Source organism: Xiphophorus maculatus, chromosome 20 (assembly GCF_002775205.1).
Source record: "Xiphophorus maculatus strain JP 163 A chromosome 20, X_maculatus-5.0-male, whole genome shotgun sequence".
In the NCBI taxonomy this organism is placed as follows: domain Eukaryota; kingdom Metazoa; phylum Chordata; class Actinopteri; order Cyprinodontiformes; family Poeciliidae; genus Xiphophorus; species Xiphophorus maculatus.
The window spans coordinates 24,473,657-24,499,343 of record NC_036462.1 but is presented as its reverse complement, the minus strand read 5'-3'; the positions used below and the strand labels follow the sequence as shown (position 1 = coordinate 24,499,343).

Genomic DNA, 25,687 nt, shown 5'->3' with positions numbered 1-25,687 from the left:
TTCTCATATTCATCTATTTTGCACAGATTTAAAGAAGCATCAGAGAGCTGTGTCTTGTTGAAGTACGCTTCCTACCTCTGGATGTTTTTATTCTTTCGTAAAAAGCTTTATGGGTTAAGGGCTAAGCAGCCCACATGTGAGGTTCTTGAAAATTAGTGGAGAGCTGTGCGGCATTCTTACTAGAATGCCGCACAGCCTCTCTTCTAAATTAAAGCATATTGCCGAGTGCTGCTGAGCCTGGATGTTCAAATGAGTGTGTAAGAGACGCTAAATGGCCTGTATGTGAGATAACAATCAAAGCTAAGCTATGCCTGCTGTGTCCCTCAAGATAACTAACACTCTAATAGCAAGTTGAATATCAGGACGTATCCAACCTTGTGTGTAAGGTTTTTTTTAAAGGTACAGTTTCCAAACTACAAAATATTTCCATCCTACCACGTTCCTACTGTTTAAAATCTTTTTAATGCAACGCTATAGAAATGCTTCAAATTAAAAGTGACCGATAATGTTACAAAGTCAAGTGGTGGTGACATTATGAATATGATTGGTGAAAATGTGGTGAAAATCATTTGGATGCTTAAACTCCCTCTTTGACATTACCCGTTAGCATCTTGGGTAATGTAACCTGTGTCAACTGTGGCTCTCCCTGTTCCATTTACAGTGAGACTATCTAATATGTTGACTATCTTATTAGGATGCAAAGGGTGAATGAATAGGCAAACAACTATTGCATCCCCAAAATATCTTTTGCATTATTAATATTGCGCATGCTGATTTCATGGTGTATTTGTGCAATAAATGGAGCCCCCTCTGATGCAGCAGTTTTAAAATTGATGGCAAATTTTTTTTTTCTCCGAAGAGTTTTTGCGGCGCTAGTGGCTCGTATTTTTTCAACAGTAGGCAGACGGGAAGGAGGGTGAGGAGAGGGGGAAGACATGCGGCAAAGGTCGTCGGGACTGGGAGTCGAACCCGCGACGTTCGCGGATGACTAAGGCCTCCAAACGTGGGGCGTGCTAACCCCCTGCGCCACCACAGCACGCCCCCAAATTGATGGCAATTTTAAACAAAATGGCAGAAATGCCCTCAGAGTTTGATTGTGAAGTTGAAGTATGTAGAAAAAAAACTTTTTCCAATCATGAGAAATGAGCCGTCAGATTATTTAAATTAAGATATTTCTGTAATATTTGCTTAAAATCTCATCCTGCTCCCATCCACAGTGTTAACTAGAATAAACTTGTTTATGACTTGCTACTTTGTTAGTCTTGGCAGATGTCTGGCTTTCTGCCATCCACCTGGTGTGATTGCAGTAACATTGGGCACAAGCACCTAACCGGACATTGAATTTCCTTTTCCTTATGATCAACTTCCCTTTTCTAAAACGGCTATTATTCCCATACAAAATGATGTCTGTCACACTATCCAGAGATACCTAATGGAGATGACCTACAATCTCCCTCACTTGGTACACGTGAGCATCCCAGCTTGCATCCTGACTTCTCCAATCTTCGCTTAAAAATGGATTCAAGCGTAATACATTTATTATTCATCTCCTCTGCTCTCATTTCAACAGTCTCCCTTTCCTTCCTGCTCTGATCTGCTCCTCACTTTGGCTCATTAACCCCTGGCAGCAGCGAATCAGGGTAGGGAACATACAAGAAGTGAATGAGTGCAGCGACACACTGTTGGACCGAGCTAAACTGCTTTAGCACCGAGATTATAAAGGACTAAACTGTTATCGTCTGTAACATTAGGTGACATTGTGGCTCACTGTAACTTATCCTGCTTTTTAAAGGTGATTAGCTTTGAACATTCATCGCAGTGCTTGTTAAATTCCTTCTAATAATTGGCACTCGGATTACAACATATATGTGAAGATTAGCCACAATGACTGCCAAGTCATTCTTTTTTTTGTCACCTATGCTTGTTAGGGAGTCTGGAAGTATGAGTTATCAGAGGAGATACGACTTTGTAGGACAAAGGTGCAGAGATAGAGACGGCGTTTTAATGAGACTGTGTGGGTGGATTCAAGCAGATCTGATGACATAAAAGTCTTTTAAAAGGACCCTCATTACTGTCTACTCTTTCAACATAAATGCTGCAATCCGTGTATGTGTATGAATGAAAGTGTTGATGTTGTGCAGATGCAAACTTGCCACATGTACACATATATTTATACAGGCACTATTTTTTTTATTTAATTTGAGAAAATGATTAGAGGAAAAACAGGATCAGTGCATTCCTCGATCGACTATTATCAGCGAGTGGAATGTTTGATCAGAGACGGAGAAAGAGTAGAAAGAGAAAATGTGAGCAGCACATGAAACAGGAATACATAAAACGGAAAAAAAGAGAGAGAAGCAAAGAATCGTTTTACTAATTCATAAAACGGGTGGCACATAGTGGCCAATTCAGTTAAAGAAAGAAGCAACTGATGTGTATTGGGCTTTGTTTGAGCTTATGAAGGTGCAAAAACAAAACAAAAAGAAAATCAGGGGAAGGAAACAAAGCAAAAATGCCAGTGAACGTCTTTAAAAATCACAGTGGTTAAATTCTGACCCACTATTCTGTGCATAATTGTTTGAACTTAGCAACATTGGGAACCTGTGTAAAGTCATCACAATTGGATGTAAATCTGTACTTTAACTAGAAAACTAGAATCTTTGTCATTCAGAGGTGGTCTATGGCTCAAACTCTTTAAAAAAAAAGTGATTTCTTGATCTTTTATGTCAGGCCTTACAATCTGCCTAACAAAATGCAGCAACGGCAAAAAATTGGTTTGGAGAGCTTTCAGACCCTAATGACTGAAACCATCATTTGAAAATAGCAGTTTGTACTTACTCAGGTTAAATTTGTTTGATATTGATTGCTTGACAGGACTGAAAAAACAACCTGCTAAACACCGACCAAATGCAGGGATCCCACATCCAGAGGTGGTGCAGAGCGTTCCATGTGTGAGATTTGACAATGCCAACCCAAAGCCTCGACTGTGCCTCTGGATGAATGAATTGGAGACATCATTCACAGGAAGATTGTGCTCATCTCTAAGCTGACTGTAGCCACATGTGAGGACATGCCAGCAGATGGGAGAAAGACTCAGGCTGGCAATGATGAGAGATAATTGATATCCACATGCTTCTGTGGGATACACATATGTACACACATATGGAGGCAAATTTGGTCTCGAGAAGGATGATATATCAGTTTATATTAAATAAAGTTGTCTGTTATTTATGTAAAAAAATAAAAAAAAAAGATTCGGTCATTAAAGTCGGATGCGTACTCCCTCTCTCAAACAAAAGCACCGACTCAAACAACAAGTTTGAGTTTTGTCAGCTGACTTCATCTTGGAGATGTAAAACAATAAAATACAGGCGAAATTATTCGTTTGCATAGAATCATTTCTTTAGTTGCATAACAATGGTTTGAGATGCAAAACAATAAAACATTGCCAAAATTGAAAAGTTGTTGGCAATGATCAATAGATTTTTGGTCATTTCTCTTTCCTTTTAATCCCACTACAATTGCTTTGAAAATCATTGAGTTAAATAAGTGCCATTATTTTTCTCTTTTTCTTTTTGCTCTAAGTTGTAAGCAACATGTTAAACTGACATTTCTGACAGAAATGTGTCTCGGACTTTACCTCCTCAGTCTATTTCTCGTTACGTGTCTACAGCAGCATTACCAAACAATAAATTGTTTTGAAGCATTTGATGTTTTATTTGTGCATTATTGGATTTAAAATGGGTCACTGTGAACTGAGACGTACTGAAGATATTCTGGAATGTGTAGGAGAGATAACTTGACATTCTTACTGCTCCGTCTCATCCTCCTAAAGCATCATCAAAAACAAGTAAAGCCTTTAGTTTCCTCAGCAACTGTCTCTTCTTATCCATGACTGATCAGCGATGTAGTGTAAAGGGGACAGTGTGTGGACAATGCAAACACAGTTCACACTCACACACACTCACTTATGATGCAGATTAGCAGATGGTACAAAATGTAAATATTTAGACAAACACTGATTTTTATCTGTTATTTTATGGTGGCTCTTGTGTAAATAAGCTTTTAATGTTTTTTTTTGTTTGTTTTTTGCCCCTTCACTGTGTTAAATTTAAAACTCTTGCAAATTGTGGATAGAGTGTAGGATAAAGTTAAATGGAGAACACAGTAAATATATTTTTGAGTGTGTTTATTTTGGAACATCGTGATAGGGTTGACTGTAAAGCAAACAAGCAGAACATGTCAGGATTAAATGCAAGAATAAATCATAAGTTTTGTTTTGAGCGCCTGGTCTTAACCTCCTTGGCTTCTGCCACGCCTGCTTTCTTTCATCCCGCTCTACATCTCTATCTCATGCTCCGTTTGTGTGCTTGTGTGTGTTTGTGTGACCTTGTGCGGCTGTGTGAACTAATGACCGAGAGCTACCAAACGCCTGCACAAAGCCAGTCTCTGTACTCATGCCCGGGCCAAACAACTCGTGGCTCGGATGGTTCAGTTGAACAACGGCACGAAACGCATTCACACAAAATGAAGAAAAGTCAAGTTTACACTTCGGGCTAAACAGAAAAATTAATTATGATTGTTTTTTCAGACTCATTTTACACCAGAAAACAAACTGATCAAACAAAGTCATCATTTCTCCGAACTCTGTCAAAAGTGGAAAACTGGGGAGTTCCCGCAAAAAGTTTCGGTTCTCATTTGGGAGGAGAACATGCGGCACAGGGGAGGTGGTAACATGGATTTAAATGGAAACCATAAAAACAAGTGCAAGCCTGCACATGCAAGCACACGAGGGGATTTTGACGAGACAGCATTATCCGCAAGAAACATAATCATCCGTCAATTAGGCCATGACATGGTCTCTTAATGGTGACACACCAGTCTCAGTCTCAGAGGGACGTCAGTGACTTTACACAGAAAAATACACATAAAAGTGACAAACTGTCAGATTTTATTAACCTCAGAAATATTATGTAACCCTTTAGCAAAACAGCTGAATCCAAGTCATTACATTCATAGAAAGACATACAAATCACACCAGCACTATATTATCATGGTCTGACTAAGTTCTAGGGCTGCATGAAACACAAATAAAAACTCATTGTTCAATTTTGCAACAACAATGAAAATTATAATTTGACAAAATGTGTTGCTCTACCATGTTCCAAATTATACTATTACAGTGTAAAATAAAAACTGCCATTTCTTCCTTTATTTTGGAGTTTTGGCAATAGCTAAGACTATTATGGTCTCCTTTACAATGGGTCAAAACCCAACCCAACATAAATTTGGAGCCAGAATTTGGAGGACTTGAGCAAGCCAGTGAATGAATTCTTTAGGGGCACATCAACAACATCAAACTCTTAGACATGATTGGGTGAGAGTGTTTAAAATTATTTGAGTATCCACAAAACCTCTGTGGTGAGATTGTAATTGATTACTTATTGTGGCAGCAACGTGTCAGGGTTCTGGGTTCTTATCCATGGTACCAGCATAGACTGGCGTTCAAGGAGTGAACATGTTGGTGTCATGCCACAGAACTGGTAGTATGTTAAGTATTTTAATAATTATTAATTGTCTAACAACAATTCTCTTGGCAGTGTAGTCTCCATGCAGGTTGTGTCCCACCACTGGTCTGGCAGGAACAACTAGAACCTACGGAACAGCTAAAGCAAACAATCCATTATTTGTCTGTTAATAAATAGTGTGCTACACTGAGATCCTTGAACAGTTGGTATGCAGTAGTCCCACAAAATGGGTCTCTTTGCTTTGGAAAACCACATAAAAGTCCAAATTGCACATAGCCTGACTAAACAACCTATGAACAAAAACAAAACCTTATGCTGTCTAACTTCACCACTGTTATTAGAACCCAACCATTGTAACATATTATGGTGCATGGAGTTTAACCCCTTTTTGTTTTAGATGTTATTTTTTGTGTTTATTTTCCTTCACGGATGCACATCATACTTAAGCTAATCAGAGAAACAATCTATCAATACTTTGTCTAGTACATGATTAAATAAGTGCTTAAAGAGAAAGCAAATTGACTTCTACTTTTGTTTCTTGTAGAAGAAACATAAGTCATGCCTTTTGCATGACTGAAAATGTCATGCAAAAGGCATAAGCTGCAGGCAACAGTCACACTAATGGGGCTGATGAGATCACTAATCGGACCTTTGCCACTTGACATGCCAAACATTTCCCAACAATGCTGACATCGGAGTGGTCACATGACGGAGAACTTGTGAAAATAAGCTGATTAAGAAAAAACATTTCTTAAAGCTCGTCTCTGAAAAACAAAACAAAAAACGCAGAACCAGGGAAACTTTTCAATGGACGAAGCAATATGTGGCCAGGAGAGGAGATAGACAAATATTTGAGTTTACAAATATTAGTAATGCTATTCTTATCAGTTAGCTGTGCTGTTGTACAGGTACTGAGTGTCTTCCTTACCATATCTGAGGTAGGCTAAAAGGTTTCAACCTTACTGAACCATTTTGTTTCTTGTAAGGAAAACTAGCCTTATATGGCGACAGTGAGCTCCTGCTATCTGCCATCAGAAGCTGGGGGTTATCCTCACTGATCCACTGTTGAATGGGCATCAGGCAGCATCTCCACACCGGGCCACCTGAGCCTGGCACAGACACAACAGACACCCAGCGGGCACTCAGGGCTCTGACCACCTGGCACAAAGGCTGCATGCACATAACAGATGGCTTACATTGCCCCCCGATGGTGTGCGCAGCTGAGGAATCCTAAGTCCTGTCTGTGTGTAAATGTGTGCACAGAATAAAAAAAAAAGAACAATTAGGTATTGGATTATTGACTGGAAGGCTCTCTTTTTGTCTCTGCCCCCCCCCAGACCACCCATAGGGACTTTGAAAATGTATGGAAGTGTGTCCCTGTCATGGTCAATGACCTTTTATTGTCAATGCTCAAAAAGCCCCGAGGTGCAGAAGTGGCCAGTCACCTCTTTCTTTAGTTAAATAATAATTGATGTGTACAGCAGTGACTCAGGTGCATCACTTATTCAGACAGAAAAGCAGGGACTATGGAGCTCATGTAGTGTTGGGAGATGGAAAACCGGAGAAAGGCTGAGGAGCTGAGTAAAGCAGAGCCCTGCTAAATTTACAAACTCATAAAATTAAAAACACATTTTAGACCACGCAACATGAACATTTTATTAGGATTTTTGCAAGTTAAGTCAACATGAAGAAGTGCATAACTAGAAAATTGGAAGACGACAATTTTCTCATTTTATGAATAAAATTCTGAAAAGTGTGATTTGCATAGAAAAATTGCACCTTTTAATAATGGCTTTGCCACTTTTCAATAACAGTCAAAGTTGGAAGTGAATAATTAACTAAGGAAGTGCACAGTCTTTATCCATAGCAGTGTCTGGATGACCACTAGAATTAAGTGGGCATCACCCCTTTTTATCACTTCCTTCTTTCCTCCATCTCCTATTGCTTCCTTTATCTGTCTTACCGTTCTATCTTCCTTCCTGCTCCTACATCTCCTCAATCTGTGTCCCATCAAACCCTGACTCATTAGTGAAAGCTTCCCATGTGAACGTCCCTGAGAGTGAGTGTGTCAAGCAGAGCACAAAGGGACTTCATTAGTGCTCACTTTAAACATGTTGTTTATGCCACTGCTTTGTTGCTCTGGACAACCTTGAACATCATTGTTAATTAAAAATAGACTGAAAGGAGATGGCACGAGCTATCAAAGCTCTCCCGTCTGCCCAAATGATGAATCAGGAGATGAATCTAAGAGAAAATGAAGTAGTGTACTTGAAAGGTTATTAAAAAAAGAACGATGCTCTAGGATCCTTAGAAGAAAGATCCATTTTTCACACACCGGTTGTTTTTACCTCAGCCCTTCAATCAATCCTTCCATCTATTTTCCTCTAAAAGTGCAACTAAAAAAGCCATTAATTCATCCCAGCATTTTATGACTTCATGGCTATCGGGAGTCTCGGAGTGCGAGTATGTGTGTGCTCAAGGTTTTGTATTCTGGTCCCTCTCAGCACATCCAGTCTTTTCTGAGACGATATCCTTTTTTTCCCTGTACTTTCAGAGGCAGCCAAAAGAACTGCAAGCGCCTTGTCTTTGTTGTTAATGCACACGAGAGCAACACAACAACCTACTTCCCAAGTGAGATTCCACAAACAAATATACCTCAACCGGAGTGGATAACTCGGAGCTCGGAGGGAGAGACATGCGAGAACAGCTGAGAAAATAAATCGGTTGTTGCCAAGCTAAGTGAATGGGCGTCACGCTGACAAATGCAAAGCACTGAATCTTAGTCAACTTGTATTGTTTGTCTTCTACCTCATAAACATAAACACAGACACGCACATACAAACCCACGCCATCACAGGAGAACGCATTATTGCACATACAGTGAGTGACAAACACACAAACGCCACATGCATACGCAAACAGGCATTAAAGGCACAAAAACACACAGTCTGATTATACATTCATAATTTTGAATGGATGACAGGTCTTGAGCAGTGAGGAGGGGAGCGGGTTGAATTCTAATGAGTTGCCATTTACATGAGAGTCCTTTTCTTTATAAACTGAATACACAGAGAAAGTCTCAGACGTTCAAATTATATAAACATAAAAACTGTTAGTTCATGTCTACCTACCATACATTCACAAAACGAAATTCGTAGTGAACACATTCAGTTGTCATAATCATCCTTCCTCTATATAAAAAAAATAAAGGAACGGACTTGTTTCACCGCTGGGGGAAAATTGTATCTAATGTGGGAATAAACTCTTGCAAAGAAAACTGGTTTTACTTAGAGGTCTCAGCAGAGAAGCCCTCTTTTGGCCAAGTTAAATATAGTTTAAATATCCAAGGTGAGAATACACATGACACCGGGACAATGCAGTGTCTTTTTATGTGATGGAATAATAAAGCAAAGCCTACTACTTCATTTAAACCTTGAAAGAGTCTGCTGAAATGTCCAGTTAAGAAAAGGCCAATGACCAAAGAGAGAAAAGCGAGGAAAAGGATATTCACATTCAAAACTTTGAATGATTGCACAGAATAAAGAACAACCTTTTTCTGTTGTCAGAAAAATCAATACATATAAAATTGGTGTATTCAGATATGTTTATAAATAATTGGCATGCAACCAAAATGTCATCTAACAGAGTCATCACACACCATCTCAGTGCAGTATCTTTCACTGTGTACAATTGTCCAGTCATAAAGAGAGCATGCATATTTAGCTCGCTTATGCTGTCGGCTCAAGTCCTCAAAAGCTGGTCGTTGTCCAACAGCTGCTATATTTGTCTTTTAGTCATTTTTGGTTTACTTATGCACAGACACAGAGGGGCAGTCATTTAAAGAGTATTAAATAGACACTGTTTACAAGCTATATCAAATGTCTTCAATAGAAACTGAACCCTCTCAGTTTAAAGATCAGTAAATCGCTGCTTGAATTTAAAACGCACAACAGTTGCTTGCAGCCAAAACCAGTTGAGCTAAAAGTAAATTAAGACAACAAAACCAAAGAACATCCGTTCAGCTTGTGCAAATCAGATCATTAGAATAAACATCCAAACAATCCTACCTTCTTCAGTTTACCATTGCGTGTACCAACAAACGCCACCGTGTTGCCACGGTAGTCGTAGGCAGCCACCGAAGTCATGCCATCATCTTTGTCTATGAAGAGTGGGGTGCCCTCAATGGTGCTAGTTCCTCCAAGAGGCTGGTTGAAGTCTTGTCCGCAGAAGTTGTCGTCTATCTGCAGGGGCTGCAAAGTGAAGACAAAAAGTTAGTAACGAGGCAAAAGACCTGACATTTTTCCAACACAATAAAGCATAATAGTCTAAAGATGCATTCACCACTCCCCAAAAAATTATCTCCTGACCAGAATGATCTGAGATTATTGACACAAACAGTTAGCACCAATCCAGATATTCAATATGTTAATCTTTTTTTCAATGAGTGAACAGAAAAAACTGAAACAGTACAACGGTACTCTTTGGTGTGGGGACTGTTACTAAGTGATGGCAACTCAAAGTTAGCCATAAAATAATCAAAAGGGGAAAAAAGATGCAAAAAGCCATTTAAAAAGAAACTTTTTTCAAGAAAATGTTGAAACATGGTTACAGGTACGTCTCATAGATTTGCCAGAATTCAAACAAATCAGAATATCCCTTTAATGTTTTGAGTCCTTATTGAGAGCTGAGGATAAGATAACAGAAAGTCCACTCAGACCCAGGACTTGCAGCACTCCATCCTAAGCACCCCCAGAATCTTTTCAAAACAGATCTTAAAAGCCCCCAAGCTGTGTTCAAGTCCGCATGGAGCTCATTTTCATCGCCCAGTGGGGATTGCAGTGAAACCCATTGGTCTCTAATGCTTCTGATTCCGTTGCTAACACAGTAAATAGGTTATTCAAATAAAGAGCCATTCATACCGACAAGCTGCATTCTATAAAGCACAATCCCACCCAGCAAAAATCTTTTTCCTCAGCTGCGTTCAGTCATGGCGGTTACACCGCGACCATGTGACAATATCGAGAGCATTCCGATATCACGAGGGGCACATCACCCAAGGCGGATCACTGACCCATATGATCCCTTAACCAGTCACCACACACACTCATTCAGCCTATAATGCATTAAAAAGGGTTCAAGTGCCAAAATGAATGAAACCTTTTGCTTGATGATGAATGACAATGTTAAACCAACACATTTTGTAATTTTGTAGACGGTTTCCTTGAATCAAGCCGTCATTATTATTGTTGTTGGATTAGCGATCAGATTGGACTTCATTTAATTACTGGCAGCAATATTAAGCTTCGTCTACTGCAAATTGATATTTATAACAAAATAACTCCATCGGACTAAGAAAAGGGATCCTGGTTATGACGGAGAGTGAAAGTCAGACACAGTTTGAGTCATTTCAGATGCTGCTTTGTGTTACTGACAAGCAGCATATTGGACCAGAAGAACAACACTAAAACCAAATGGCCGTCAGTGAGTTATTCAGAGCCAGTACACACACACACACGCCTGCACTTGGGGGAGTGTGTAAATAGCAGTGTAATCCACAGACTTATCACTACATCATCTGATTGATCCACACAGGAGAAAAGATAACACCTCCCTCCTCCACACACTCTCTCCCAAATGATCTACCTAAATTGCCTGCAGCTCAGAACACGTCAATAAAGCCTTTTTCTGCGTTTTTCGACATTCTCGTTCTCCTTTAAAGCCTGTTTCTGGCACCAATAGGAACACTGGAGCTCTGACTAGACAATCTAACCGTTTGCATTTCTGAACTTTTCCATTTTGTCATGTTGCAAACACAAATGTCACTGTATGTCAAAGTAGTGTTTAATTGTGACTTGGAAGCTAAATGTGACATGGCTTTAAGGGTTCTGTCCACATGAAAATATGAAGTGTGGTAAGCATTTATATGCAGCTCCTTTTACATTCATATCCCAAAGTAAAACCCACTGTTTCACATAAAATCCCACAAATAGGGTTTGGATTCTTTTGCATGGCACTGTTTTGCTCTAATTGCTTCAAGTCACCCTTCATACACCTAAATATGTTCCCCGAGAAGTGTTGAGGCTTTCTGCTGTCTTACATCCTCTGAAGCAGTTCTTTAACAATAATTAAAAAGGATAATTTTCAGCTCATAACTGAGGGTGTGTTCAAGTAACAGAAACACACAGCTATAACTGAAAACTACATTGTTTTGTAACCACTGACGCCTGAGGGGTAAATTCCTTCTCTCAAAGATAGCCGACAATGCACTCACTACAACACCAATATGGTCTAATAATCCTGCCATGTAAAAAACTGACAAACACATTAAATCAAAAGTATTCTTTATAAACAGATTTGCCACAAGCAAAATAACTACCATCCTCATCTGAGCTACAACTAGGGACAACAATTTTATAGTCATGTAAGAAATAAATGCAAGAAAGAAAATGTGTTTGTGTCAGTCAAACACAATCACATGACATTGTGCCTGAGGGACACAAACAGAGGGTTAATTCATCATTGTAGCTCCTAACATCACTATGTACAGATTTCACAAGACCCCCAAAAGGGTTAAAACATTCTACATCAATGCATTATACATCAACATGAATACCCTACAGCCTATCTAGCCATCTCCCTGGGGCACATGAAGGTAAAAGTTCTTCAATTTTCCTACAATCTGGAAGCTTTAAACAGCCGAGATCAGCAAGGAATAAAAGCGGATTCCCTTGAGGATAGGCAGCCTTTTACAAGGGCAACTTTCTGAGTATTATGCAATTTAACGCAACAATAAATTCCCAGGAGATTTTGGGCCAATAGCCATGGTGGAAGACGTGTTTCTCACAGTGGTCTCTAAAGGTTATTGGCTGGATACTGTACTTAAAGTTCTGCAGTTTTTTTTTTTTTTAAAAAGCCAGTAAGCAAAGACTTAAAGTGTAAAACCTTCATCTGACTTTGGCAGTAGAGATGGAAATGAGGAAAAGAAGGTTTCCTGTTTTTATCTTCTTTAAGTTAATGTGCTGCACGCACCAGTGATGGGTATCATCAAAAGAGAAGTTGTGTTTTCATTTAAATTTCTAAAACTTTTCCAGCAAATTTTCCATTTCAAGATTCTGTACTTTTTCCAAGTGAGGTTTCTATGTTTTTCCATCACATTTTATGATGTTTTACAAATTTGGTTTTATTATCAGTCTATTTCATCTAACATTAAAAACATGCTCATGTGGGCTTTCAATTTGCCAGCAGAGTAAAGAGTTATTTTAAAATGACAGCTAGTGTCCCCAAACATTACATTGACAACTTGAATGCATGGTACTTAATCGGGTAACATTTTCTGCACACCAGGGAATTCTTTGCAGAATGCTTGTTGCTTGTAATATTATTACAATTATAAATTTGTGTTAAAAAGTAATCAAGTAGCAAAAAAAGTGCTAGAGTGACTGAAGTATTTCCCTACTGATAAAAAAGTAACAGTGTTTTGAAACTACTATTGGAGAGCTACAAGCACTATGTGTATTAAGCTGTCAACCTGTGCAGAAAGCCTTATTAGTGAGCTCATATCAGTGTGTTGTCGCTGTGTTGGTCTTCGAAGAGCAAAAATAGCAAACATGCATAGCAAACTGTAGGGTATTCATGTTCTCCTGTGAAGTCTATTTATTTATGTTTTGCTTTTGTTTGTGTATCCAAAGTCAAAATAACATTGAAATATTTTTTAAAGAGTGCTCATGTGATATTGCTGATGTTGAAGGTCATAAAGAAATGTGTGACTCAAACACAGCTAATACAATATATGAAGCACATTAACACTAACACAAGCTAAGCTTTTAGAAAAACAGGTCATGTGTTAGTGGACAGCGGGGTGTTTGTTTCCGCATGGGTGGTGCTTTTGTACTCTATTTTGTACTGCAAAGCTCTGATGTATCGTCATTCCTGCGGTACCAAACACGTGTGTGCACACAGTAACCCTGACTGATTGCACATGTGGGGAGGCTGAAGTGCGCTGAAGGAACTGATTGAATAATCATTTCCCTGTTATTGCCACTTCTTTAACATTAGGAGTCACATAGATATGCCTGGGCAGACATCACCCAATACTCTACTGGGATTTGTCAATGTGACACCTAGTGTCAGTTAAACATACCGAAACAGCAAAGTACAATAGTACTATATAGAAGATCCTGATGGGACACACTGCTCTTGATTACAGCTAATAAGGTGGGAGGAAAAGAAATGAAAAAATACACAAAACACTCATTCAGCATCATGCAAATAAACTGGACAGCCTGTTCCATCTCACGGGTGCCATGTGTCCCTTTAAATAACAGCTCAGGGAAATAAATACTAACATGAAAAGCTGCCTGATAAATTGAGTGGACAGGACATTACGGTTACAATTGTAGTTCATCTGTGTGTGCCTTTCTGCAAGCACTCGGGCACCATCATACTTTCACAAGCATCATCATTTGAATGTGTGTGGGAAATATCAGGAAGTGAAAGTTCAAAATGAGTGAAGAGAACAAACAACATGCATATACATATGCATGTTGCACCCACTAACCCATTAAGTAACTGCTACTTTTATTCTTTCCATTATTCTGACAATTCATCGTATAAAGAAAATGGCCACAATTAATACTATTTTAAATAAGAAAAGAGATTATTTTGTTGTCTAAACTGCAACAACATTGCATTTGCCATGTTCGCTTGTAGCGAAGAATTCATCTGCAGTTGAAAAAAATATTTCTCACATCAACATGTGAATAGGACTGATCTGTTGACTATACGTTGGATTAACTAATTAATGATTGGCTAGCAAAAAGTGATAAAAAATAAATTTGAACCTGGGTGCAGTGGGGTAAGTTCAGTGCTGAATGCTCTACATGCAGACCTTGGAAATCTTGAGAAGTTGGCTTGTTTTCAGAGCAGTGGTTGCAAAATCTGTCACCACGTATTTAGGTCACAATTGATGGAGAGATATAGAAATATTGCAGTGCATTGCACAAGGATTAATATCCCTTGAACCTTTTACATTCTTTATTTCACAACCTTCAGCATTTTTAATGGAAATTTATGTGCTTAACCCACATGAAGTTAGTGGGTAAATTGAGATGTGGAGGGGAAATTACTCATGGTTTTAAACCGTTTTTACATATGATAAACCGAACATGTGGTTCACATTTGTAGTTACCCCCTGATTAGAATCACCTTCTGCTACACTTGCAGCTCAAATTCTTTAGGGGTGTGGTTCTAGATGTACACATCTAGTGATGGTTATCCAAGTGCCTCCTCACAGTAAATGGGGCCCCGAGTACAAATGCACACAAGATTTCTGTCTAGTTAAAAAAAATATCTGCATAATTTTCCATTTCCATCACTGCTCTACTTTGCCCCATGAAACCTCCAACAAATTCAATGAGATTTATTGTTGTAGTGCATGAAAAGAAGTTATTAAAGTTTTCAGGAGTGCGGATGCTTTTGAAAGATGTCATGCCTAGTGCATGCAGTTTGTGCAAGAAAGAAACAATGCCTTCTAAATGCATACAAATCCTAGCAATTATTGTAAAATTAATATTTGCAACAGCTCAGCATCAATTAGAAACCAGAGGAGGACTAAATGGTGCCCTCAAGCAAAGTAGTTAACCTCTAACAGAGCAGCTCCGTTTCAAGCAGGGTAAAAATGGAGTCCAAGCAGCAACAAATGTTTAAACAAGATGAAATATGGCAGAGCAGATGATTGAACATTCTGAATTTAAGATTAACATTATGAATTTAAGATTATTACGGAAAGAAAGCGTTGCATAAATCTCCAAACTGCACATTTGTAGCCACATAAAAACAGCTCAAAAAGAAACCACCAGCACGTGCAATACACGCACATCACTTCCCCTCACTTCCTGATTACATCTGATAATGATGCATGCAGCACGCCACCCACACACAGTACCGATCAATACATAATTACACTGACGATTAGTATCATTAGAGTTGTGCTATAGCTGCTAATTTGTGGAGCTAAACACTCTTCAGAGAGCGAGAGAGGTCAAAATAAAATAAGCAGCTCTCACAGTCTCTATGGGGTCTTTTCCAAAGGTTTCCTATTGTTTTGTAATGACAGAATGAGAAGGATATTCAAATGTGACAAGATCAGCAGAAAAAAAAAAATTCCTTTCTGAAACACAGAATTTCTTTCCTTACTTTAAAACTATCACATCGGCAGATATTAAATGATCCAAGCTCATTAGTTTGAAATAACTTTTAAAGGTTGGCGCTCCACTGACGTCTCCCTGCCAGACTCATTTAGTCTGTCAATTATCTCTTCATCAACTCTGGCTCAATTAATCAGGTTTAATTACTTAAACACATTTGCTGCCATATCCTTTTAGATTAGGTCCACAGAAATGAGATGGTGTCTTACAAAAGACCACAAGAGTGTAACACTCATTACATGATATCCTTAATGATGGATTTAATCGGGTTAGAAGATGGTCTCACAGTCAATTCCAACTTGCCTTAGCTGTGAAATGGTAATCCAGATGTCCAAAGCGACCTCAACTTGTTTCTTTGTCCCTTTTTAATACAGAACACAATGCGTTTCAAGAAAATAAATACTACTTTAACTTGCAATTTTTTAAAACAAGTTCCTCAATAAAAATGTCAAAGTACAGAAAGCCCTCTAGAAAACTTTTGACAGCTACACCTTGAATGTCTTTCAGTGTTTGCATCTTCCATTCTGCTGCAAGCAGAGACCAGATTCAGATCTGATAATTTGCTTTCAACTCAGCTTTTCTAAGCAACTCAAACTAAAAGAAAAACTTGTGGTTTAACTGGAGCTGTGGCCTTTACAGAAGAAATTTAACTTCACATATTCATGGCTTAAATTTATGACAACAGATTAAGAAAATCTTTCAATATTGCCAGGTTCTTAAAAGGTTTTAATAATCTCTCTACCTATAGTTACAGACCAGTTGGTATGTTATTTGGTGCCATTAAGTGTTGGGCAATATGGACTTAGAATTTTATCACAATATTTTGTAGTATTTATAGAAATAATGAGCATCAAAAATGTCTTAGAAATTCAACGTGGTCTTTTTTGTGAATAGACTCCATGGTTATGACTATATCTCATGTGTGTTCTTGGACAATTAAAGTCCTAAGAACACACATGAAAGTAAAGCTAACCTAATTCAAGGCCCTTACCAAAAGGGATACTGAATAAAACAACTCCACATAATCATTTATTCAAAAATAATGATATTTATTAATGTTCCTATATAACCGAAGGTGGAAAAAAGCAGCATTTACAAGGTTATCCTTTATGTTTGGGGCTTACAAACATCATTAATTATGACAATAACACTCTCCTAGGACAATAAACTTTAGTAATTGCCCATCTTCAGTGCCAGAATGACACTGGTTCAAAATAAAGTAAAATTAAACTTAGATGCAGCTTTTAAAGATTTATTGTGTTTGAAAATTAAAGTTTCACTTTTAGTTTTTAGTGTTGAATCTTTTTTTTTTCTTGTAAATGTACTTTCTGTTTCTTTGTGAACTGTTGTTTCTAAGAACAACAGTGCACCGTCCATGTGAAATAAGCTAAACATCTCCACTTTCAAAGCCTTAAATTTATGGTATTCTTAAAATAATAGTTCTTTAAAAAGTATTTGGCATATTATCTAACAAGCCGTGTCACAATATCATTGCAGAAATAAGATTTTAAATAGCATGTGACACTAAACTAATGAGTAAATCTAATCTTAAACAGAAACAGACAACCTAACCATTGATTTCAGGTTTAGTTTCAAAATCTCACCTTTGACACCGCTGGCCAGACAACAGCTGGTCCACGCGGCCTTAAAAGACGTTTACTTAAAACCGACTGGTTTCCTAGGATTGATTCTCTGATTGATGCCCTGACTTGTGCCAAAGTTCAGAACTCTCCCATCCATCTTGTAATCAAGAGAAAACACTGTGACAGTTTGAGTAATCCGTTGGAACAAGAAGAAAAATGGCAAAGAGTGGCACTTCCCATGAGAACGGGGAATATATTAACTGCCATAGGAGGGAAAGACCAGCTGCACAATGCCTTACTGTCAGCATGACATTAGAACATATTACAATTGGGGTCTGAAAGTGATTGGTAGCTCTGGATTTTGACAGTCTGCATGACGTCTTTAGTCATTCAGACGAAAAATGTAAATTCACCAAGAATAAGGAACACCAGAATGATTCATTTAGATACACTTTTCTTTAACTTTTTACAACTTGATAAAAAAAGTCTTTTGTTACTTTTCATTACCAAATTAAACACTACTTAAAGAGTAAAAAATGTATTTTCTACAAAGTAAGCCCCAGAGCAAAGAGGCTTTATGACTGCCTCAACCCAGAATATTTCACAGACACACAGAAAGATGTGTGCTTCAGAGCCCTCATTAGTATGGCACCTACATTGGAAACACACACACCCTGTCACAGGGGCTCCGACACACACTCTGAGGGTTGACATGACGGCGAGACATATGGCTGAAGAGGACAGAGCGCTGGCCAGGTGAGGGACACCGATATTATTCGTGCGGCAGTCAGTGTTCAATCACGCTCTCCTTCTCTCCTTTCCCTCTTTCTGTCATCCACCCTTTTCTCAAGCTGTTCTTGGCAGCGGCAGTGAAAAAAAGTTCTGAGGCCATCACTCTTCCTCTGGCCCTGCTCTCCCCTCAGCCGGTGAATCATTGCCTCTCTCCTTCCTGAGCACACTGGCTGTAAAAGGCTTGCTGCTCCCTCCTTGGCTGTTTGTCGTTTCCTCTTTTCCTCCACTGCAAAGCTTATTCTCTTAGTCCATTTCATTAATTCCTAATTTCTTGTGTCCATCTCTGTTATTTGCCCAGTTTTTCCCTCCTTGTTTGGCTATGGTTTGGCTTTTTTTTTTGTTTTTATATATTTGTGCAGAACCCAAAATAAAAGAAAAAAACATCTGAATCAAAGAAGAGATAATCAGTCTTTCCACTAATTTCTAAATTTAATTTAGCTCAAAATGGTGAAAAATCTGACATTGCATCCAAAGTTAACCTGCTCCGACTGAAGCAAACCAAATCACGAGAAACGTGACTTCATTTTTCATTAAGCCCGTCTTATCTATCCATTTTTCCGAGTGTAAACCCCCCAATTAATCAATTACTGTATATGTTTCATAGAGTCTGTGATTCAGCAGTGTGGTAACACAGAGTAGCCAGAAGATCCAGTGGGCTGAGAGTGTTGGCTCAGAAGAGCAGATCTAATTTGGTAAATCCAAAACGTGTGGGTTATATATGGTCAATACATTAATGTCAAACTATGATATGATTCTGATTGCTGTGCTGTGTTTATTATTTCCCAGTAAGTTTCAAATATGAAATATTAAATTCTGTGTTTTTGTTTTAAAAGACAACTGATTACATTTACTATGTGTCATTTCATTACTCACTGAAAACAGTGTGGGACAGTGGCCAAAACTGATAATGAGTCAGTTCAGTGTGAATACCCATATATCAATCTCTGAGGCCTTAGACTGATTGTGTAAAACAGAGCTACACAGAGAAATAAGCTCTGTGTAGCTTACTTCTACACAGAGCTTGACTGATCAAAATTACACCAATTTTGATCAGAACTGAATATTAACTTTCGAATCACTTTGTTTTGAAATAACATTAAAATCCTAATGAACTGCACAGCTGTGTAATACACACAGCTGTCTCTCTCATACACACTGTGTGACGTCACCTCTGGTCATCACTCTGTTTGCCATGCCACAATCTTAAAGCCCCTGTACAATTACATTAAAATTCCTTGCTCATAATTACAAATCAGAGATTTCTACACTTAAACATTGAGCCTCATTGCTGACAAATACTGTACATAACCAACTTAATTCAACACAAACTGATTTTGGGGTTTTTCTTTAGTTGCCTCCAAAAGATCACTTGCATTTTTCACTTCGTTTTCCTCACATCCTTATCTCCTTACTTCAAATTTCTCTGCTCTCTTATGCGGGTTTCTTTGGCATCCAACTCTTCCTCTGGTTCGGACTCCCTCTGGTTCTTTCATTTTTATCTCCACCTACATCTTGCACCTCTCTCTCCTTTTGGTTCAGGCTGCCTCCCTTGTTTCGTTTCTGCAACATTCCTGTTCATCCTTTCATGCTCTCACCTCTACACAGATTCTTCTCTCCTGCTTCCCTTCCCATAGCACTCCCTCCCATATTTTCAGTCATCTCTCCTCCTCGCTCACTCCTAACTTAGCGACTCGCCTCCACCCTCTCATTCTCCTTTTGTGGAAATGGTTTGTATTGATCCACTCTCAAACTGGGAAGAAGGTCAGGGGTTCACTAATAAAGCTCAGGGACAAAACAAGACCTACACACACACACAAACACCCCAACACTGCACTGCACACAAACAGGAGACAAATATAGCCTGGTAGCAGAGCTGAGGTGCTAAACGCTATGCAGTGAGCGTCAACGCTTTGTCAAGGAAAACATATTTTACCAGACCTGCATCTAATGCACCTGAAGATTTGTGTTTACCAAAAACAGATGACGTGCAAATGCGACAGTAAAACACACCAGCTTGATGATGGCCACAGGCAAGAAATGATGATCCAACGCTGATCTAAGCTTCACACGGGAGGCTGATGGTGCTCTTGGTGATCAATCATGGCTCTGTGGTTAACAGCTGTCCATGCCTGTCCAGCCCACCACCCACAAACCAGCCCTGCCTTGCCCTCAGCTCTGCACCATGGCAGGGTCAACCTGAGAACATTCACCCTCAGCATTAAGGAGTGTTTCCCACACTGCTAAGACTGCATTTCAATTGCTCAGGTTGTTCAGCGGGAACTTTTGGGACTCCGTTTCATGCAATAGTTTAAAATTTTAAGAGTTTACACCACAACTGTGGTGTAAATATTAGATTTTGATGTTGCCTTTTTATTTATGCTCAAACAGTTTTTGCATAAGACTAACACTAAAGTATTCAAAAGTAAATATATAAAAAATATAACTCCATCTAAAAATTCCCCTAAATCCATTGCAGTGCACATGTTCAGTAACAGAGGAGGTTGTGATAGGGGGTCCAAATCAACACATCCTATGATTCTCTAAAAGTCTCTTCAGAACCAAAGTGTAGTTGATGGTGACTCGACTAAATATTAGACATGCATCAAGGCATGTGCTGGAAACCTTATTGTCAGCTTGGAAACTCAAAAGTTCTCTTTTGTTTTTTTTAATTAGGAAACAACTACCAGACTTTCACTCTTCTATCCAAAAGATACATAAAGAGTGAAAACGTAACTATTTTAAGTACTTGTGGGGTATTTTACAAATAAAGCCAGAGAAAGCAAAATCTGCAAAAAGCTAACCATAAGAAAATTGTATTTTCTACGTTACTTTGTTGACCGTTTAGTCATGCTTCTACAACAAAACTAGAGGGTGCCAATTCCTTAACAGTTTTCAACTATTTCCCAAATAATCTGTTTAGCTTTCCAAAGGCAGTGAATTCTCCTGGGATCTTGTTTCATCAAAATGAAAAAAGGAGCCAACCGAGGAAGAGACGACTTCAGAAGATACCGGAAACACTAAATAGAGAAGAAGCAAAATTTACTGGTTTTATCCTTTCAGTTTTCAACATGTCTGTTGTGGAACAGGACTGGATATAGAAATGTTTGCAGGTTTCTCTGAGAGTTCTGATAAGGGTATGCATTCACTAACATATATATAATAAAGCTGATGTTGGCAGCTGCTAATACCAAGCGTGTTAGGCATGTAACTTATTACACTAAAAGCATTTCTTAAAATTCTGACCTAAAAATAATTTTGTCTTTGTTTAAAAACAGTAAAAACTAAAACCATGTTTTACAGCAACTTTTTTTCTGGCACACAGTGTGACGTCACCTCTGCCCCCAATACGAAGTACTAATGGGAGTAGTTTGACCACCATTTTACATTTATTCAACAGCAATCTGAACTTTACTACATGTCTTAAATTTAAGAAACTGCAGCTGTACATTTCATTTAGTCATGCCAGGAACATAATATTACTAGACAGCAGGAATGACTTCATAAGGTATACAGAAAGTACACTCTACATACTCTGTCATTAGTGATCTTTCATTGGAGATCATGTAAGTTCCTAACACTGTAGTGCTTCTGGCTTAGGTTGTTTTCCCATCTAACATCTAAAAGCATTCAGAGTTAAGCTGAACTCAGTGCACACAGCATTTCAGAGTGTTATTACCAAGGTAATGAAGATTAATTAAATCTGTGGAGGAAACTCAAACATCTGTAAGTAGTAATTTATTCAAATTCAACTTATGCTCTCTTAACCATTTTAATTATTTATTCTTGTAGGACCTTTATAAATATACTGTAGTGATAGCTGAAATATAATTATAGCAAAAATAATCAGATTTTACCACTGCGTTTAAAAGAAAGAGATGTTATACTCAGACTTATTTTTAAAAGACGAAGCAACTCGACCACACAACCAGATTTAATGCATTACTGAATTATGTACAGTGTTGCTTTTTCACCAGGTTATATTAGCTAGTATGTGCCTGTTTCTGCCTTAATAAATTATGGGATATTTAGATCTCCTCTGATTGGTTATCTTGATGTTTCGTTCCATTGTCTCTGTTTTACTGTTGGCTGGTTAAGTTATTTCACACAGTCCCTGTTTCCATACTGAAAAAAAATCTTGGAATCAAGCTTTTGTGGAGCTGGGGTCTAGGCCTGTTTAGGGCAGCTGAAATTAGGTCAGTTTTAAGGGGCATTGGAGCAGACATCATTAACCTGACGCTGACCTCCTAGGTCTTGCTGCTGGTCTTGGGGTCAGCTAGTCAGCTCTTTTGTGAAGCCATTACATTGTCATTGATGACGGTTTTCAAGGGACAGCAGGTTTTAAGAGGTTGTCTGAGTGACAAATTATTGGTGGACGTAATCCTCACCAAAAGCACAGAAACCATGGTAACAAGCCGTACAGAACGGGATTGGAGGAATAAAGGAGGGATGGAGTGAGGCATATCAGTGAATTTATGAGTAAATGGATCAATGATTCTGTGGCAGGGAGAAAACATGAAGGTTGCAGCAGTAAAAGCATTAAATGTTATCTTGGTGGCATGGTATGTGTGAACAAGGAAATTCTTGAAGTGAAAGAAAATCCAATAAAATATCTATAGATCTGCATGTGATCGAGGATTTATTAGGGTTTGATGAAATTTCCAAATCAAGCTCGACTTTCACATCTAAATTTGGTAAGAACATATGGCCTGAGAATTGTTCAATATTAAATGTATTCCTTTGTGTTAAATAAAGGCAAGAATTGGTCAACTTGTTAGTATTTCATATGTAAAATATTTAACACTAATGGCAGCAAGATTAGAAGAAAATGCTTTCAATACTGTTCTTATAGCTTTACATCATTCTTACGAAATCAGAAATGGGTAAAATGACCATTAAAAAGAAAATGTTTTACAAAAACCAGAAAGTAGACATGATTCTGATCTTTGAATATCTAAATAGTGAGGTTAGTTGACCCGTGTGACATAGAACTAGGTCATCCAGCAATGTGCACCAACAGTTCAGTTTAATCAAATGAAAATAAATGAGATCCTCTGTTTTACAGCCTTAACATAGACAGTCTTATAAACTAGGAACTGAAAATTAAAGCAACAAAAAGAGAGGAAAAAACCACCATCTCCAGTAATTCTACAGAACGTAGCAAGAGAAAGGTAAAGGAGATGAAAAGCAGCACTTCCAGAAATTCTCGTTACTTATCACAAATCTGTACCCTTATGCTAATGAAGACTAACAAAGGCAAACATTCCCATTCCTCTAAATTATCCTATTCCATTAGATGCAACACAAGCTGAATGCTTTGTGTGCATTTCATGTTATAACAACGTCTGAAATCAGAAATATGTTGACTTATAGGAAACACTTTAAAACACTTCTTTATAAATGTGAGGTCTAAAAGGTATATCTGTTCCCCTGCAGTGTTGTAAAGTCGCTAGTATGTGTCTGTTTAAGCAGCGTTTTTGTAATGCATGCAAGGCCATGATTTGAGGCTTAGTTGGTGAAAAACAAGTCTAAGTTGCACTATATCCCAGGATCTAACACTGCAGAGCACTGAATCATGCTGAGTGCAGGAGTGTGGATGTGCCTGGGTGCTCCTTCTGAGTGACAGTTCACAAATCCAGGGGACTGGGCTAATGATGTCCCCTGTCTGAGTGAATCAACACTATAAGAGTTTGTTGGGGGACAGAGGGAGAAAAAAAGAATAGAAAAAGTAAGAGAAACAGCAGGAGATAGACAGCCAGAGACTGTTAATATTCCACAACTGCAAATCAGATTTAGCGTCAAGAATAGCAATTTGTTCTCATTGCTTAAATTGGCTTAAATTACTACATCTGTGTTTATCAGTGCTAATAATTTTATCTGGATTGTCAGAACAAAATCTCAAGCCAAATGTAGTCAACAAAATGTGTTAAAGCAAATATGTGAGCTAACCGAGTTGATGCAGTCGAGCTCCTTGTTAAGCAGCCAGGGTAAAGAGAGTTTCCCTTCTCCCCTGTAGCAGGACTGAATTCGTTCCTTAATCTTCTCCTTGATCTTCCTCAGGGTGAACAGGCACAATGCAGACTCTTTGGGTGGCTTTGCCCGATTTTTCTGACCCTGAGAGAAAACCGTGAAAAGGATGTCTTCATTCTCAGAAATCCCCAAAGAGTTGGCCAGCTGCCGGCCTGGTCGGGCCAGGAAGGCGTCCTGCACCAGGCGGTACTCTATCCCGTCTTTGGTGCAGCCAATGGGGAACTCCACGTAGGAGTAAAACTTTGGGTCGTCCATGCAGAGGCGAACAATTTTGGAGGTGAAGAACTGCTCCCCACTAGCATCAGGTGAGGTCAGTTTGGTATCTAGCTGCATTGTCAGATAATAGACAAACTGTTCACTGCTGAAGCTGTACACATAATAGATGTCAAAGGCAGGGAACTTGGACAGAGTGTCTGAGGGGATCTTAAGCTGAGAGGAGACAAACTCATCCTGATAGACGAAGCTAAACATGTCCGCATTTTCTTCATTCTCCATGAGTTTGCGACTGGACAAGGTAGGAAAGTACTCAGATTTTCCATCAATAGGTGTTCCAATGAATAACTTGCTGGTAGGACTTTGAGGGGAGCTTATGATGACCCCTGACATTGTGCCCGACTCCGCCACACTGGAGAGGTAGTGTTCCTTGCGGTGGTGAGGCTCGCCAAGTTTAAAGAGATCATCCAAACGCAAGAACTGGCAGATGCCCTGTGAGGTGCTGCCACAGGCGATGAGACGGTTCTGTGGGTAGTCTATCAGGAGCAGCTTGTTCACGTTGGGGGTTTGGGCCAGGTCGTGAGGGCAGGACTGGACACTGGGTGGAGGGTAACATTTCTCATTGTCCACCACTGGGCCAGTCATGTGGCTGCGCAGTTTAGTCAGGTTGCTGGACAGCTTGAAAATCCAATTGACAGCTCCCACATAGACTTCTCCAGTCTTGTTGTGGATGGCTAGATGTGTAAGAAAATGGTCAGCAGGAGCAAACCTTTTGAAGGGTGGGGGTTGACCTCCAGAGAGGGATGGGACCATAAGGAGTAAAACCCCCAACAGGAAAAGCAAGTTCCCCTGGCCAGGGAAGGCTAATGTCCGAGAAAGAGGACACATATCTGAAGTGTCCAGCGGCGAGGCTTGGGGGGCGGGGGAGGAGAAAGGAAGAAGGAGAACAATCTTTGTTGCTTAGATCCAAGTCAGGATTTTATTCTTTGCCTCCTCTGCTACTAAGGAATGAGAAAGGAGAGCTTGAGGGAGGGAGAAGGACCAGGGAAGGAGAAACAAAACTCCTATTGATCCACTGTCCTGTTTTCAACGCTGTGAGCAGTCATCAGGAACATCATCCAAAGAGGCACAAGGTTGCAGACCTGAAAGGCAAAACAGAGAAAATATGTTAGAGTCTAAAAAATATTTCTTATTGATTAGGCATCAAGAAGGAAGAGAGGCTTAAAAATCACAAAGATTACACAGATAAATGAGAAAAGAGCAAGGTTGACATCTGCCTTGGTAAAATATAAATAATATCAAATCAGGTCTGGAAGGCAAATGTGTCTGCAGTGAATTA

The 25,687-nt window shown here is 39.0% G+C and overlaps 1 protein-coding gene across 4 annotated transcripts in view; it reads right to left on the bottom strand.

Moving 5' to 3' along the window:
* Nucleotides 1–25,687, bottom strand: part of plxna1 (plexin A1) — a 219,682-nt gene that overhangs the window by 157,327 nt on the left and 36,668 nt on the right. For all 4 annotated transcript variants that reach the window (XM_014468382.2, XM_023325775.1, XM_023325773.1 and 1 more), the window contains exons 2-3: nucleotides 24,055–25,490; nucleotides 9,596–9,778 (exon numbers count right to left, since the gene is read on the bottom strand). In XM_014468382.2, coding sequence (XP_014323868.1) covers nucleotides 9,596–9,778; nucleotides 24,055–25,236 — 1,365 coding nt within the window. In that variant the 5' untranslated portion in view covers nucleotides 25,237–25,490. The remainder of the gene's footprint in view (nucleotides 1–9,595; nucleotides 9,779–24,054; nucleotides 25,491–25,687) is intronic.